At 52.0% G+C, this 14147-nt stretch overlaps 1 protein-coding gene across 1 annotated transcript; it reads left to right on the top strand.

Moving 5' to 3' along the window:
- The first annotated feature begins 1035 nt into the window (after positions 1–1035).
- Positions 1036–13775, top strand: CLIP3 (CAP-Gly domain containing linker protein 3). The gene is made up of 14 exons (XM_079800284.1): positions 1036–1706; positions 2016–2223; positions 5312–5451; positions 5539–5632; positions 5824–5985; positions 6364–6482; positions 7393–7629; positions 9647–9782; positions 9937–10065; positions 10906–11049; positions 11115–11238; positions 11428–11492; positions 11845–11917; positions 12224–13775. Exons 2-14 carry the CDS (start codon positions 2058–2060, stop codon positions 12276–12278), a joined length of 1644 nt encoding a protein of 547 aa, XP_079656410.1. The 5' UTR covers positions 1036–1706; positions 2016–2057; the 3' UTR covers positions 12279–13775.
- Positions 13776–14147: the final 372 nt, after the last annotated feature.

Here is a 14147-nt window from a genome sequence, read left to right as displayed (position 1 = left end):
GAGGCAGCTGATCGATGTTTCTCTTTCATCGATGTTTCTAACTCTCTATCTCTCTCCCTTCCTCTCTGTAAAAAATCAATAAAATATATTTTTTTAAACTAAAAATATATATATATATATTTGCAGGTTCGATCCTTGGTGGGGGAACATGCAGTCGATCTATGTTTTGCTCTCACACCGATGTTTCTCTCTTCCTCTCTCTCTAAAAATCAATAAAAATCTATTTTTAAAAATCAAAATCTGACCAGGCTTTTTCTCTGCTTAAAACCCCAAGGTCAAGTTTGAGGCCCCAGGGCTCCGGCCTTGCCTGGACAAAAGTGGTATGAGCAGTTCCAGAAAGGAGCCCCCACAGTGCCTCTGAACTAAGGTGTCTCAACCTGACAGCCCGTGGGTTGGACATGGCCCACAGATATTGTTTGTTTGACTTCAACAGAGCTTTAAAATAAATTCTGATCTTTCCCAAAGGCTCAGCAGGTCTAGCAGCGCGGGGTTAATATTCTGTTAGTGCAGTCAGCTGGAGCTGCAATGTGGCTGCCCGGGAGGCTTTATGCTTGCGGCTGTGGCCTGAATCACGCTGGGGCACAAGAGGGACAGTGGGGCAAGGACAGAGCTCAGACTCAGGCCTGGGGCTCTTCATGAAGCCTTCCAAGGCCCCTGGACTTAGTGTCTTTTTCCACTTCCCCTGTTCCCACTCGATCCCTGTCTCTCAATCGCCTCATCTTTTTTCCACATTTATCTTTGTCCATGTGCTTCCCAATGGCTCTGTCCTGCCATCTGTTTCTCCATTTCCCCATATCTCTCTTCATCCGCATCTTTCTGTGTCCTCCATATCTATGCCCCTGTCTCTCTGCTCCTACATTTCTTCTACACCCCATATCTGTCTCTCCATGTCTCTGTGTGACAGGCCAGTAACTGGCTTGATTCCTCATTCATTGTACACTGCTTCTGAATATCTATTTTTAGTTGTCTAAATAAAATGCCTCTAAAAACCAACAAACTAACTAACTAAGTAAACTTAAAAACATACAAGTTCTGAGAGGGTTGGCAGATCTGTAGCAAGGTAATTAAAAGCCCAGGCTGTCTGTTTTCAAGTCTTCGCTCCAAAACCTACTTGCTGTGTGCCCTTGGGCAAGTGACTTAACCTCTCTGGGCCTGCTAAGTGCTGTGTGAACTCTGTGATGAGAATGATGATGATGATGATGATGATAGAAATCATATCTCTGAGACACCCGGTATAGAGGTCAGGTCTCAGATCTCACAGAGAAAACATCCATCACCACCAAACACTGCCTTTAAGTGGCCTGGTTTGCAGGCTTCCAGGAAAGCTCCATCATGAGGGTGGGGTCAAAAAGCACTGAGTCCGCTTTCCCATTACCCTTGTCTCTGCTTCATCTCTCTCCGTCTCCGTGTCTCGCTCCCTTCTCCGTGTTCCCCTCTTCTTTCCTTTCTCTCCCCATCCTCCGTGTCAGTCCCCTTCCCATCGCTGCATCCAGCCTTTCCATCCGCGTGAGGAGCCTCCCAGTATCTCCTCCCCCTCGCCGGGTCGTAGGTAACAGCGCGCATGCGCCTTCAGCGCCCCTCCCTCTCTACCCCCCATCTACCCCCAGCTTGTTTCTCCTTCTCACCCATCACATCCCCTGGAACTGACACCCATTACTCCAGTCCCCCCCAGTCTCAGCTTTGGTCTCCAGCCCCGTCTGCCCAAGGTAAGATGGGTAGAGGGGAGGCCCGCGGAGAAGGGGAGGGGCGAAGCACCCAGCATCCAGCATCCAGAGATAAACAAACCCGGGGAGGGGGCGGCCGAGACTGAGGGCCCTGGCGCGATAGAAGAATGAGGGGCTGGGCCCGCAGGAAGTGGTAGACGCTGGGCCCACATATTAGGGTCCTCTGATGGGTGACGGGTATCCTTACGATTGCTCCACAACCAGAGCTGGGAATGTGAGGCCCTGGGAGCTTCTGTGGACTGGGATGCCGGAGCCTGTGGGGCGCCCTCTCTAGCTGACCTCTGCTTCCAGGATTGGCCTGAAGGCTGTCCCGCTGAGGGTCAACGGAGGATCATGACTAAGACAGATCCTACCCCTATGGCCCCTCCGCTCCTGGACAAGGAGGAAGAAGAGGATGCGGAGGATGAGGAGGTTCCCGAGGCCCCCAGCCCCACCCAGGAGCGCCGACAGAAGCCTGTTGTGCACCCCTCAGCACCTGCCCCCCTCCCCAAGGACTACGGTAACCATCCTCCCACCCTAGAATCTGGCCCGGAGCCTTAGATGGCCAGGGAAGGAGTCTTAGCTGCTGAGTCCTTGTATTCCAAACGCCCCCCCCCCCGCCCCCACTCACTCATTCATTCATTGGAGAATGGAATTGGAATAATTCTAAACTGGTTCATGATACATCATTTAGTCATTCAACAAACATTTGCTGAAAGTCTGCTGTGGACCTGGCTCTGTTCTAGGAGCTGGTAGCACAGCATGGAGCAAGATAGATCCAGTCTTTGCCCTGAGAGAACTCACAGGCCTCTGTAATAAGTATAATCATATAATATAAACACGTCATTACACGACATGATGAGAAATTGTGCTTGCCAAGAACAGAATACTGCAAGAGTTTAAGACATGGTTTCTCCGAGGAAGTAACGTTTTAGGGAGACCTAAGGATGAGTTGGGGGTTAATCAGGAAAGGGCTGGGGGGAGAGGGAATCCCAGGAGAGGTAACCATAGGAGGAACTGCTGGAGTGAAGGTTCTGAGGAAGGAGGGTGTGGAGCTGAGAGGGTTCTTCTTAGAGAAACGGAAAGTATCTAATCATCAAGCAATATTTATCTATTGCTACTACTCTGTGACAAGCATTATGCTGGGGGACAGAGATTTAATGATGAGAAATCCAGGCATGAGCCCTTCTCTCAGGAAAGAAGGAGAGACTGAATAATGAACAGATCAATAAATCAGGTAAGTTCAGATTAGAGTAAGTGCTATGAAAGAAAGAAAAGACAGAGATACATAGAGCCCTAGCCGATTTGGTTCAGTGGATAGTGTCAGCCCGTGGACTGAAGGGTCCCAGGTTAGATTCCCATCAAGGGCATGTACCACGGTTGCAGGCTTAATCCCTGGGCTGTGTCTCCCTCACATCAATGTTTCTCTCTGTGTCTCTCCCCCGCCTTCCACTCTCTCCAAAAATCAATGGGAAAATACCCTTGGGCGAGTATTAACAAAAAACAAACAAACAAAAACAACAACAACAAAAAAGAAAGAAAGAAGGGAAGAAAGAAAGGAAGAAAACAGAGAATGGCTAGAGGGAAGCAACTTGAGACAGGGGTCAGAGTGGGTCTTGCTTTTGAGGTAGCATTTAGGCTGAGACCCAGAGCATGAGGAGAATCAGTGGAGAAAGAGCGTTCCAGGCAGAGAGCGGCAAGGGCAGAGCCCTGGGTGTGGAACTGGACTGAGTTTGGAACAGAAAGCAGCTCATGGAGCTGCAGCTGGGGAGTAGTCAGAGTTGAGGTGAGAGGTTGGCAATGGGGCTTAAAGGCCACAGTGAAGACTTCAGATATATTCTAAGTGTGATTGGGAGAGAGCATTTGAGGGATTGTTTAAAAGCAGAGAAGTGATGGGTCTCATTTATATGTTTAAAAGGTAGAGAGGGTGGGGCCCAGCTGGCGTTGGATATAAAGATCTTTTAGAAGACATTGGCTGTGAGGGTCAGAAACTAGAGGGACATGTCACCCACTAGAGGTGGATCAGAGAGGCAACAAGTTAACCTCAGTTTGGTAGAAAAATAAGGACGTTATCTGGATGTCTGGGGCAGGGGTTCCACTCCAGGAAACTGGAAAATCTCCTTTGGAAATGCAGCTGGATATGGCCAGGGCCTTTGGCCTGGTGGGAAGTCAGAGGGTCTGGACTGAAAACAAGCAGGATTGGTCACAGAAGGGGAAGGAATCTGGAAATGTGGTGTAGGACAGAGGGCTACGGTGGACTCCAAGAGGAACTCATGTATTTGTTCATTAAATTTGTACATTACTTCAGCAGAGATTGACTGAACACCTACTCTGTGCCAGGTTTTGTGCTGGGCTTTGGGGATAAAGGGTGTGTGGGGGATGTAGGGGGTCCAAGGCAGATTGGAACATAGCACTTATATCCTAATGAGGGAGACTAGTGAGAAAGTAAGGGAGAAGGAAAAAGAGGAGAATAGGAAAAGAGGGAGGGAGGTGTAAACAAGTTAAGCAGCGATATGTGCTGTGGTTAAAGAAATAAAAACGGGTAGGAGATGGGAGAAGGGCAGAAGTGCTGATTTCAACAGGGTGGATGGGGAGGCCTCTCTTGAAGAGGTGACATTTGAGCAAAGACCTGCACAGCCTTGAGGAGATCTTAGAGAAGACTGTCCCAGGTAAGAAAAGCAGCAAGTGCAAAGTCCTTAAGACAGGAATTTGCCTGGTGTGCTGGAAGGACAGGAGGCCAGGGTGGATGCAGGGGAAGCTGAGAACAGAGAACAGACAGGCCAGTTTGTGCAGGTCCTGTAGGCAGAGCTTCAGACTGTGGTCTGTATTCTGAAGGCGATGGGAGCCAGGTCAGGATTTTGAGCCAAAGTGTGCTGTCTTATGACTGGGGTTTTAAAAGAAGCACGCGGGCTGGTTCCTGGAGACGCTTTCTGTGCTGCACTTCTCCGGGCTTTCTATCTGATGTTTCATGTACTCACCCAACACGTACTGCGTTTCTTCCATGTGCTGGGTCCTAAGCTGGGTGCTGATGTCACTACGGAGAGGAGTACTCATCAGTCTAATAGGGGAGGTGGAAGTTCCTCTGGGCACCACCCTGGCTGGCCACAGATTGGATCCTAACCATGCATACATTTCATGTGGACGGCACAGCATTTGAAAACTTGGGGGAGATTTTTCTTAAAAACCAGCATTTCTGATTTAAATTATTATTATTATTATTATTATTATTATTACTACTACTACTACTCTGGAAATTTGTCCAAACTGTCCCCATGCTCTGTCAGGCAACAGTGCTCTAACAGCCTCCTTGGGCACGCAGACATGAGGGTGCTACACTCCTTACCACACTCTTGTTTCAAGAGGTGGTGTTTGCTGCTCCATGGGAATTGCTCCGTCTTCCAGTTTTTTAAGACATAGTGGGCATCCAGATTTTTATGTGAAACCTCCTGACTTTGAAACCTCATGCTGGCCACATGGATATGCCTGTGGCCTATGCACCACTACTTTGAGACCCTGCGTAGGGAGGGTCTTAAGGGCAAAACCCGAAAGCCCTTCTGGAAGGAGGGGTCAGCTTGCCTTGGATGACTTTAGACCTCTCACCACCTCAGCTTTCACCTTCTTCGACCCCAATGACCCGGCGTGCCAGGAGATTCTGTTTGACCCGCAGACTACCATCCCTGAGCTGTTTGCCATTGTGCGCCAGTGGGTACCCCAAGTACAGCACAAGATTGATGTCATTGGCAACGAGGTAAGAACACTGGGGACGCCAAGGAGGGAGAGGATTGGGGTCCCTCGCATGTGTGGCTAACCTTCCCTGGTCCTCTGGTACCCCCAGATTCTGCGCCGAGGCTGCCATGTGAATGATCGTGATGGGCTGACCGACATGACACTGCTGCATTATGCCTGCAAGGCTGGGGCCCACGGAGTCGGTGAGGGTCCAAACCCCAAACCACACGGCCCGAAACCCAGGCCCCCAGACCCGACACCTTCAAAACCACCCAGAACTCGGGTCCTCAGATCCCCATCCTAAATCCGCAGCCTAAGATCCCAAATTGCTACCCCCGAGGCCCAGGAAATCCCTCATGCCCTGCACCCATGACTGACCCGGGCTGTCACGCAGGAGACCCCGCTGCGGCTGTGCGCCTCTCACAGCAGCTGCTGGCGCTGGGCGCAGACGTGACCCTGCGCAGCCGCTGGACCAACATGAACGCGCTGCACTATGCGGCCTATTTCGATGTGCCCGACCTCGTGCGTGTGCTGCTGAAGGGTGCTCGGCCTCGAGGTGAGGGGTGAAGTCCAGGCTGGGGTGGGAGGCCAGGACCCAGGGAGGGAAGAGGCCCTGGAAGCAGAGGGAGGGTGCCCAGGGTTTGGGGGATGGGATGTGGTATGAAGAAGGAGGGATGGGGCCAAATGATGGGGCCAAACGGAGTCCTGGCTTGGTAGGAAATGGGGACTACACTGAGGAGATGGTAGGAGGCTGGAGACTAGAGGCAGTGGAGATGGGGTTCCGGGGTTCACTACCCTCAGACAGGGCTGGACCTCGCAGGGAGGGGCCGGTTTTATGGCAGGCACTGGGGCTGGGAGGTTAAGAGCCTGTTAAGAGATGGAGGCTGGGAGGTAAAAACACTTACCAAGATCTCTCCTCTCGCCCACCTCCCAGTGGTGAACTCCACATGCAGTGACTTCAACCATGGCTCAGCCCTACACATCGCTGCCTCTAACCTGTGCCTGGGTGCAGCCAAGTGTTTGCTGGAGCACGGTGCCAACCCGGCGCTGCGGGTACTGCCACCTTGGCTCAGCACTTTTATCTTCCTTCTCTTTCCTCCCCCATTCCTTTCCGGGCCAGCAGGCCTCTGCAGAAGATTTGGGGGGGGGGGGGGGGGGCCCTGACCACCTGCATCTCTGGAAGCTCTCAAAACATGATAAAGATCATCTGTACATTCAACAGACGACAGAATAGCTGACATTTAGTTAGTGTTCACGATATGTCAGGTGAACTATATCAGGGGCACTGTTTTACAGTGGGGAAACTGAGGCAGGGTCACCCAGCAAGGACTTCTTTCAGTCCTGGCTGATGTTGTCGCCTTGAGTAGACAGTATTTAGAGATCATGAAGAAAGTCGAACGAGACTCTTGGTGAATGAGAGGGCCCAGCATAAGCCCTCAATATGATCTTTGACCCCAACCCATCCATGTCTAGGTCCTATCTTTAATATGAGCTACTCTGCAGCATCCCAGGAACGGATATCTTGGGTTGACACCTGCGCCCCTGAGGCTTTGCCTCACCTCCTTCCCCATTGGCTCAATTGGAACACTGACTCGGTATTACAGGAGCCTCTTTTCAGTGTTCATTCCTCACATGGCCCCATTCCTGGCCTGTGGTCTCTGGGGGCATGGCCTTCCTAAAGGCGTGGCCCTACAACACTTGACCATAACCTTCAGTCCCTAGCAGCTCCACCCCTCGTCCCACTCCCAATTACTTGACATCCCTAGCCTGAGATCTCATGGGTGGATTCCTTGGAACGTAGTCTGTACCTTAATGTCCCACCCCTTCTTAGTCCCAGGTTGACCCAAAGTGTGACCTAGTCCCACCTCTGCTTCACCTAGACCCAGGGTCCTGGGGCATGGGTTCAGTGGGGGTGCAGCCTGTGCCACTGAGCCCTCGTCCCTATCTTCCCATTGGTCCTCAGAACCGAAAGGGACAGGTGCCAGCGGAGGTGGTCCCGGACCCCATGGACATGTCCCTGGACAAGGCAGAGGCAGCACTGGTGGCCAAGGAGCTGCGGACCCTGCTGGAGGAGGCCGTGCCACTCTCCTGCGCCCTCCCCAAGGTCACGTTACCCAACTATGACAACGTCCCAGGCAATCTCATGCTCAGCACATTGGGCCTGCGCCTGGGAGACCGCGTGCTGCTGGATGGCCAGAAGGTCAGGGACTAGACCGGGTAGGGAAGGGCAGGACTCGGCCCTCATCCCTCAGGACTGGGTCACCGGGCGGTGTGCAGACTTTCCCTCTGTCGGCCCACCCTCGGATGATCCGCAGTCATTTCTTCCACCCAACAGTTGTTCTGTGAGTGCCTCTTTTGGGCCCCAATCTGGGCGGAAGTCTCAGTCCGGTGGGAAACAGATGCATCAACTGCCGGTGACAGTCCAGAGCAGTGGTGGCATCACGGGGCAGCACGGTCAGAGTGGTCAGTGAAGCTCTGCTCCATCTGGGTCCCCTGAGCTTTGTGGTCTCCAATCAGGGCCCCCCCCTGCTCCCAGAGTAGTCAGTACTTTGGAAGAACAGTCAGGGGTGTGACACGAGATGTACCTACTTGAGGATGAGGAGTGAGCTAGGAGAAGAGGGTCTCAGGTAGGGGGAGCAGGTAAAAAGGTCCAGAGAACAGAGAGAATCTTCATCCGGGCATTCCAACTTTGGTTCATTTACTGGTGTCCCACAGGCTCCATGCTGGACCAAGGCCATCCTTGGGGATGAAGGGCTATGTCAGACCCAGCCCTGCTCTCATGGAGCTTCATTTCTAATGAGAGAGAGAGTCAATAAAGTAAACAAGTTAAGATCATTTCTGGTGGCAACGAGGGCTTTGGGAACCAGTAAATTATCCCTGCATGAGGGTAGAGGTGGTTTCAGCTGGGTGTTCTAAGAGGGCTTCTCTAAGGAGGTGATGTATGAGCTGAGATGAAAAAGAACTCACCCTGCGAAAACATGAAGACAGAGCACACAGCAGGTACGGAGGCCCCAGGGAAGATGAGGTGGAGAGGTCAGCAGGGGCTAATTATACCAGACCTGCATGCCATTGGAAGGAATCTGCATTTTATTTCTTGAGAAACCACAAGGGTTACATTTTGTTCCTTATCTTTTTGTATGCATCAGCCCCATCTGGAAAGCTTTCTGTGTGTGATCTAGTTAAATTCATGTGACAATTCTGAAAGCAGGATGAGTTCACTCTCCCCATCTTGCAATCCAGAAGACTCTAGGAAGCTCAGAGAGGTGAAACCCTTTGTTTGAGGATATACATCCCTGCCCCTTAGAAAATCAGCATAACACAGTAGTTATGAGCTTAGGCTCAGGGATTTACTCAGGCAAATCTTACCAACTCTGAGGCTTGGAGTCAGTGATTCTGCCTCGCTGGGCATCAGTTGCTCCATCTGTACAATAGAGCTAATAACTACCCATGTCAGGGAGTAGTATGAGGTTTAAATTAGTTTAGTGTATAAATTCCTTAGAACAGGGCTTGGCGCATCTGAGAGCTCTCTGTGCCAGGTACTGTTCAGATCCCCACACTAACCCTCCAAAGCGGCACTTGTTATTAGCCCATCCTGTAGACAAGGACTGAGGCTTAGGTAAAGGAGCCTCATGCTGTTATAATAACCACACTCCCTGCAGCTAAGCAACTTGACACATTAAAAGTGTTTCGACCAGACAAAGCCTAGGAGGTGGATTGTTATCCCAATTTTCCAGATGAAATTGACCCAGGAGGTCCCAGGACCAAAGTTATGTGATAATAGTAGTCAACACTCACTAATCCCTTACTCAGCACCTGGCCGACCTACGAACTTTAAATGTTGCTGTAACTATGCTGTCCAATGAAGTAACCACAAGGCACACGTGGCTATTAAGCACTTGAAATGGGGCTGGTGTAATTGGGGAAATGAAATTTTAATTTAATTTTAAATGGTCATATATTGGCTAGTGGCCATTTATTGTATTGAACAGGGCAGCTCTATGACAATCCTATAAGGTGGGCACAGTTTCTGTTCCTATTTTGCAGATGAGCACATTAAGGCACAGTGAGGTTGTGTCATACAGCCAGTGGATGGTGATGTCTGAGCTGAGGTTTGAGTCTGGGGCTCCCTCATTTCCCCCACCACGCTACCTGTGAGCCAGTGACCTATCGTACCCTCCCAAGTCCTCCCCAAGCCACATCCTCCCTTGTTTTTCCAGACGGGCACACTGCGGTTCTGCGGGACCACGGAGTTCGCCAGCGGCCAGTGGGTGGGCGTGGAGCTGGACGAACCTGAGGGCAAGAACGATGGCAGTGTTGGTGGTGTCCGGTACTTCATCTGCCCTCCCAAGCAGGGTCAGTCCCACCAGAGGCCCAAAAGGCGTGGTGGGTGGGGTCCATCAGGGGTTCTTACGTGGCTGACTGGGTAATGGGGGTTGGAGGGTGATGGTGGGGCAGAGGCATAGGGCAGAGACTTGGACAGCTCCCAGCCCAGGCTCTCTCCCTCCAGGTCTCTTTGCCTCTGTGTCCAAGATCTCCAAAGCAGTGGACGCACCCCCTTCATCTGTCACCTCCACACCTCGCACTCCCCGGATGGACTTCTCCCGTGTCACTGGCAAAGGCCGAAGGGAACACAAAGGTCAGAGGGGGAGCCCGAGGAGTGAGGACAGCCAGGCTTGGAGATCATCTGTGGGTAGCCTAGCTTCTGTGACTCAGTTTCTCCTCAGGTCCAAACTCACTAATTTTACAGGATGACCTTTAGTTCTTTTTTTTTTTTAATATATTTTATTAATTTTTTACAGAGAGGAAGGGAGAGGGATAGAGAGTTAGAAACATCGATGAGAGGGAAACATCGATCAGCTGCCTCCTGCACACCCCCTACTGGGGATGTGCCCACAACCAAGGTACATGCCCCTGACCGGAATCGAACCTGGGACCCTTGAGTCCGCAGGCCAACGCTCTATCCACTGAGCCAAACCGGTTTCGGCGACCTTTAGTTCTTTTAATTAAAATTTTTTTTATTGATTTTAGAGAGAAAAAGAGAGGGAGAGAAAGATAGAAACATCAATGATGAGAAAGATCATTGATCAGCTGCCTCCTGTACACCCTCCACTGGGGATCTAGCATGCAACCTGGGCATGTACCCTGATGGGGAATCGAACCATGACGTCCTGGTTCATAGTTCGACGCTCAACCACTGAGTCACGCAGGTCGGGCTGGGTTCCTGACTTCTGTGACTTTTTTTTTTCTATTGGCCCAAATATCCTCAGCTTTGAGAAAGGTTTTTGGGGTCCTCCCAGTTCTTAACTTGGTTGGGACTTTCCCTCCACACCAAAGCCCTGCAGTTGTAGGGAAGGTTCGAGTTCCTGATTAGAGCCAGGACAGAATTTCTGCCTTGGGGCTCTCTGGTGCCATGGGGTCCCCAGGGCTGGTGCCTGGAGCCCCCTCCTAACCTCCCCCCTGTACCCTCTATCCCCAGGCAAGAAGAAGCCCCCATCATCCCCGTCTCTGGGCAACCTGCAGCAGCGAGAGGGAGCCAAGGCTGCGGTTGGAGACCAAGTCCTTGTCGCAGGCCAGAAGCAAGGGGTTGTGCGCTTCTACGGGAAGACAGACTTTGCCCCAGGTGAGGACAGGGATCTGGGCTGTGAGGCATGCAGGGCCTCAAGGTCTGACACTCTTCTGTTTCAGGTTACTGGTATGGAATTGAGCTAGACCAGCCCACGGGCAAGCATGATGGCTCTGTCTTTGGTGTCCGGTACTTCACCTGCCCCCCAAAGCATGGAGTCTTTGCACCAGCATCCCGAATTCAGAGGTGAGCCCAATTCAAGGTATCACCCAGGACCCTGATTCCCTCTTCTGGTGTCTCCTCCTCTTGGACTAGCAGGACAGTGTGGATACCCACGCCCACACCCGAGCTCTTTCCGCATGGGCCCCCGCCCCATCTCCGGGTCAGACCCTGGCTTCTGAGGCCCTGACTCCTCCCACTCTTCATGTCTCCCAGGATTGGTGGATCCACTGACCCCCCTGGGGACAATGTCGGAGCCAAAAAAGTACATCAAGTGACAAGTGAGTTGGGGGCTGGAGTGTGGGGAGGAGGGTTTGGGGACAGGAGGAAGGGTTATGCTAGTTTACAGAATCTCCAGTATTAAACTGGGAACACAGAGTCCAGGAAAATGATGAAACAGGAACCCCAAGAAGACAGGTGCTATGGGATATGGGGATGTTGACAACAAGCTCTGGGCAGGCACCTGCGGCATGGGTAGATATTGGAGGACACAGAATATTATTGACAAAAACAGGTTCAGATGGATATTGGGAATGTGGGGTCCAGGAGTCTGGGTGGGTAGAGTCTGGGTGGGTATTGAGGGCACAAGTGGGTCTGTCATCCCCTCCCCTGAGACCTTGCCCTCCCCTTCAGTGACGCAGCCCAAACGCACCTTTACAACAGTCCGGACCCCAAAGGACATCGCATCAGAGAACTCAATCTCCAGGTGCGTAGCCAGGCCGTTGGACACAGGGGTCTGGGGCTCTGGTTGGGGCTCAGAAATAGAGGTTAGGAAAACTTGTGACTAGTCAGCTTACCGAGAAAAGTCTTTAGGGAGTGAGGCCCTGCACTAAATTCTGGAGACTTCAATTTTTAAGGGGCACTTAGGGGAGGCACTTAGGAGCCTGGGAAGGCACAGCCAAACAGGTAGAGGCAGAACCCAGCAAAGCCAAACATTTGGGGAAGAGCTGAGGGAGATAGATCCAGATGTTCCCATCCCTGCAGTAAGGAGTGACATGGTTCTCCTTTCCAGATTGCTCTTCTGCTGCTGGTTTCCTTGGATGCTGAGGGCGGAGATGCAGTCTTAGAGGCCCTGGACACCTGACAAAGAGACAGCCCCTCTAGCATCTCCTGACACAAGGAGCCCCCAAGTCACCCTGAGATAGATATTCCCAGTAACACATCCAGAATAGAGATTCCCCGTTAGCCAGTCCTTACTAATCACTGAGGCCCCATCATTAACAGATTCCCCCATGATAAATGCCCAAATACAGATCCCATGTTACCCAGAAAGAGATTTCCTGAGTGTAGCTCCTTCAGGCTAGTCCCTATCCTCAACCACTCAGAGCAGGACTCCCAATAACAGATTTCCACATCACCCCAAATGGTGACCTTCTCCACATAATGCTCCACAGCAGAACATTCCTCAGTCACTCATCCCAGAGCCCTCCCCCATTAAAAAAGATTCCCATCAAATCCCCTTGAAATAAACACGTCACGCCTCCAGGGCTGCAGTTACAGACCTTTATGTCACTATGCTACATTTAACATCAGTCCCCTCAAGATGTGATTCCCCATAGTTACCCCAAAACCCTTACACTGCAATCAGAGACCCCCCCTCCATTTACAAAGACCCCTGCTCTTACCCCTGAAGAAGAGACACATTAACCAGGCCACGGACACCTCCAATTTACAGATACCACAATAGTCCTGGAAGTACTAATTACAGGACCCCCAAGTGTTCCTATCCTCTGCACCCTCAAGAATCCCCCAGTGCCTTGTATGAAGCCCACCCCAACATGGCCCACAGCCCCTGTGCTGGCCAGATTCCCAGAAAATTCTCTATTTTTAAAGTAATGACTTTCCCTTTTGGGGGACCCAAAAATTTGGAGCCCCTATTTTGAGACTGGGGATCCTAAATTCCCCTGTGCCCCCAAGTCCTACAGCCTCTAGAATAACCCTAAGCCCTAATTTCCAGGACCCCCCAAACCATGGGATCCCAAAATTCCTAGGGAGTTCCTAAATGTAAAAATCCAATCCCAAGCCCCCAGGAAACACTAATCATGGAAGTCCTTGTGCCTGGAATGGAGGAGACTGCAGTCAGGACATGTATCCCAGGCTACCATGGCACCTTAAGCCCTATGCATAGGCGTCAGGAGACCCCAAACAGGAACGCTCCTCCTTGAAAACCAGAGGACTTCAATGTCCTGAGTCATAGATCTCAAGACACGCAAATTCCAAGAGTCCCAGCCCCAAAGAACCCCAAATCCTAAAGCCTCCATCTCATACATGAAGGGCACCCCAAGGCCTTGAGGGGGAATCCCAAAACCTGGAGCCCCCATTTCAATCCACGTTCTGGTCATAGGTCCAAAACACCAAATCTGAGTCACTGACCCAAATGACCTCACAGCACCCAGGCCAGACTAACAGCGTGAGGGAGACCCTGAGAGCCCAGAGAGTCCAGGACAGACCTGGGGGGGCCTCACTACCAAGGACAGCTCAGACTACCCCCCTTAACTGCATGTCCCAGAACTCAGCATGACCCCGCTGCCCCCTTCAATAAAGACGTTTCTATGGCTTCCCTGCGTCGGACCTGAGTTTGGGGATTACAGCGCTAACCCTGCACCGCTGCCGGGGGAGGACGAGAGAGGAAGTCCCGTCTTCAGTCTCGCCTCCCGCAGCCTGGGCCCAGGACGATGTACCCTGCGGGGAGTCCCGACAGCCCCGTCTTCTTCCTGGGGCCGCCCTGGCTGGCCCGCCCCTCTGGGCCCACCCCCGCCGTGTGGGCCGGGCCGGTTCTGGAGCTGATTGGTCGGTAACCGAAGCGCCGGGAGGCGCAGCCAATCACTGGACGAGGGTGAAGGGGCGGGGCAACGTTGGGTGAGAGCGCCAATTGGGTGGAAGGCGGGCCCCGAAGGCCCGTGAGCGTTCCCATTGGTCTCAGGACTCCCTGCGTC

This window comes from Cnephaeus nilssonii, assembly GCF_951640355.1.
Source record: "Cnephaeus nilssonii genome assembly, chromosome: 20".
NCBI lineage: Eukaryota > Metazoa > Chordata > Mammalia > Chiroptera > Vespertilionidae > Cnephaeus > Cnephaeus nilssonii.
This window is presented reverse-complemented; position numbering and strand designations above follow the sequence as displayed.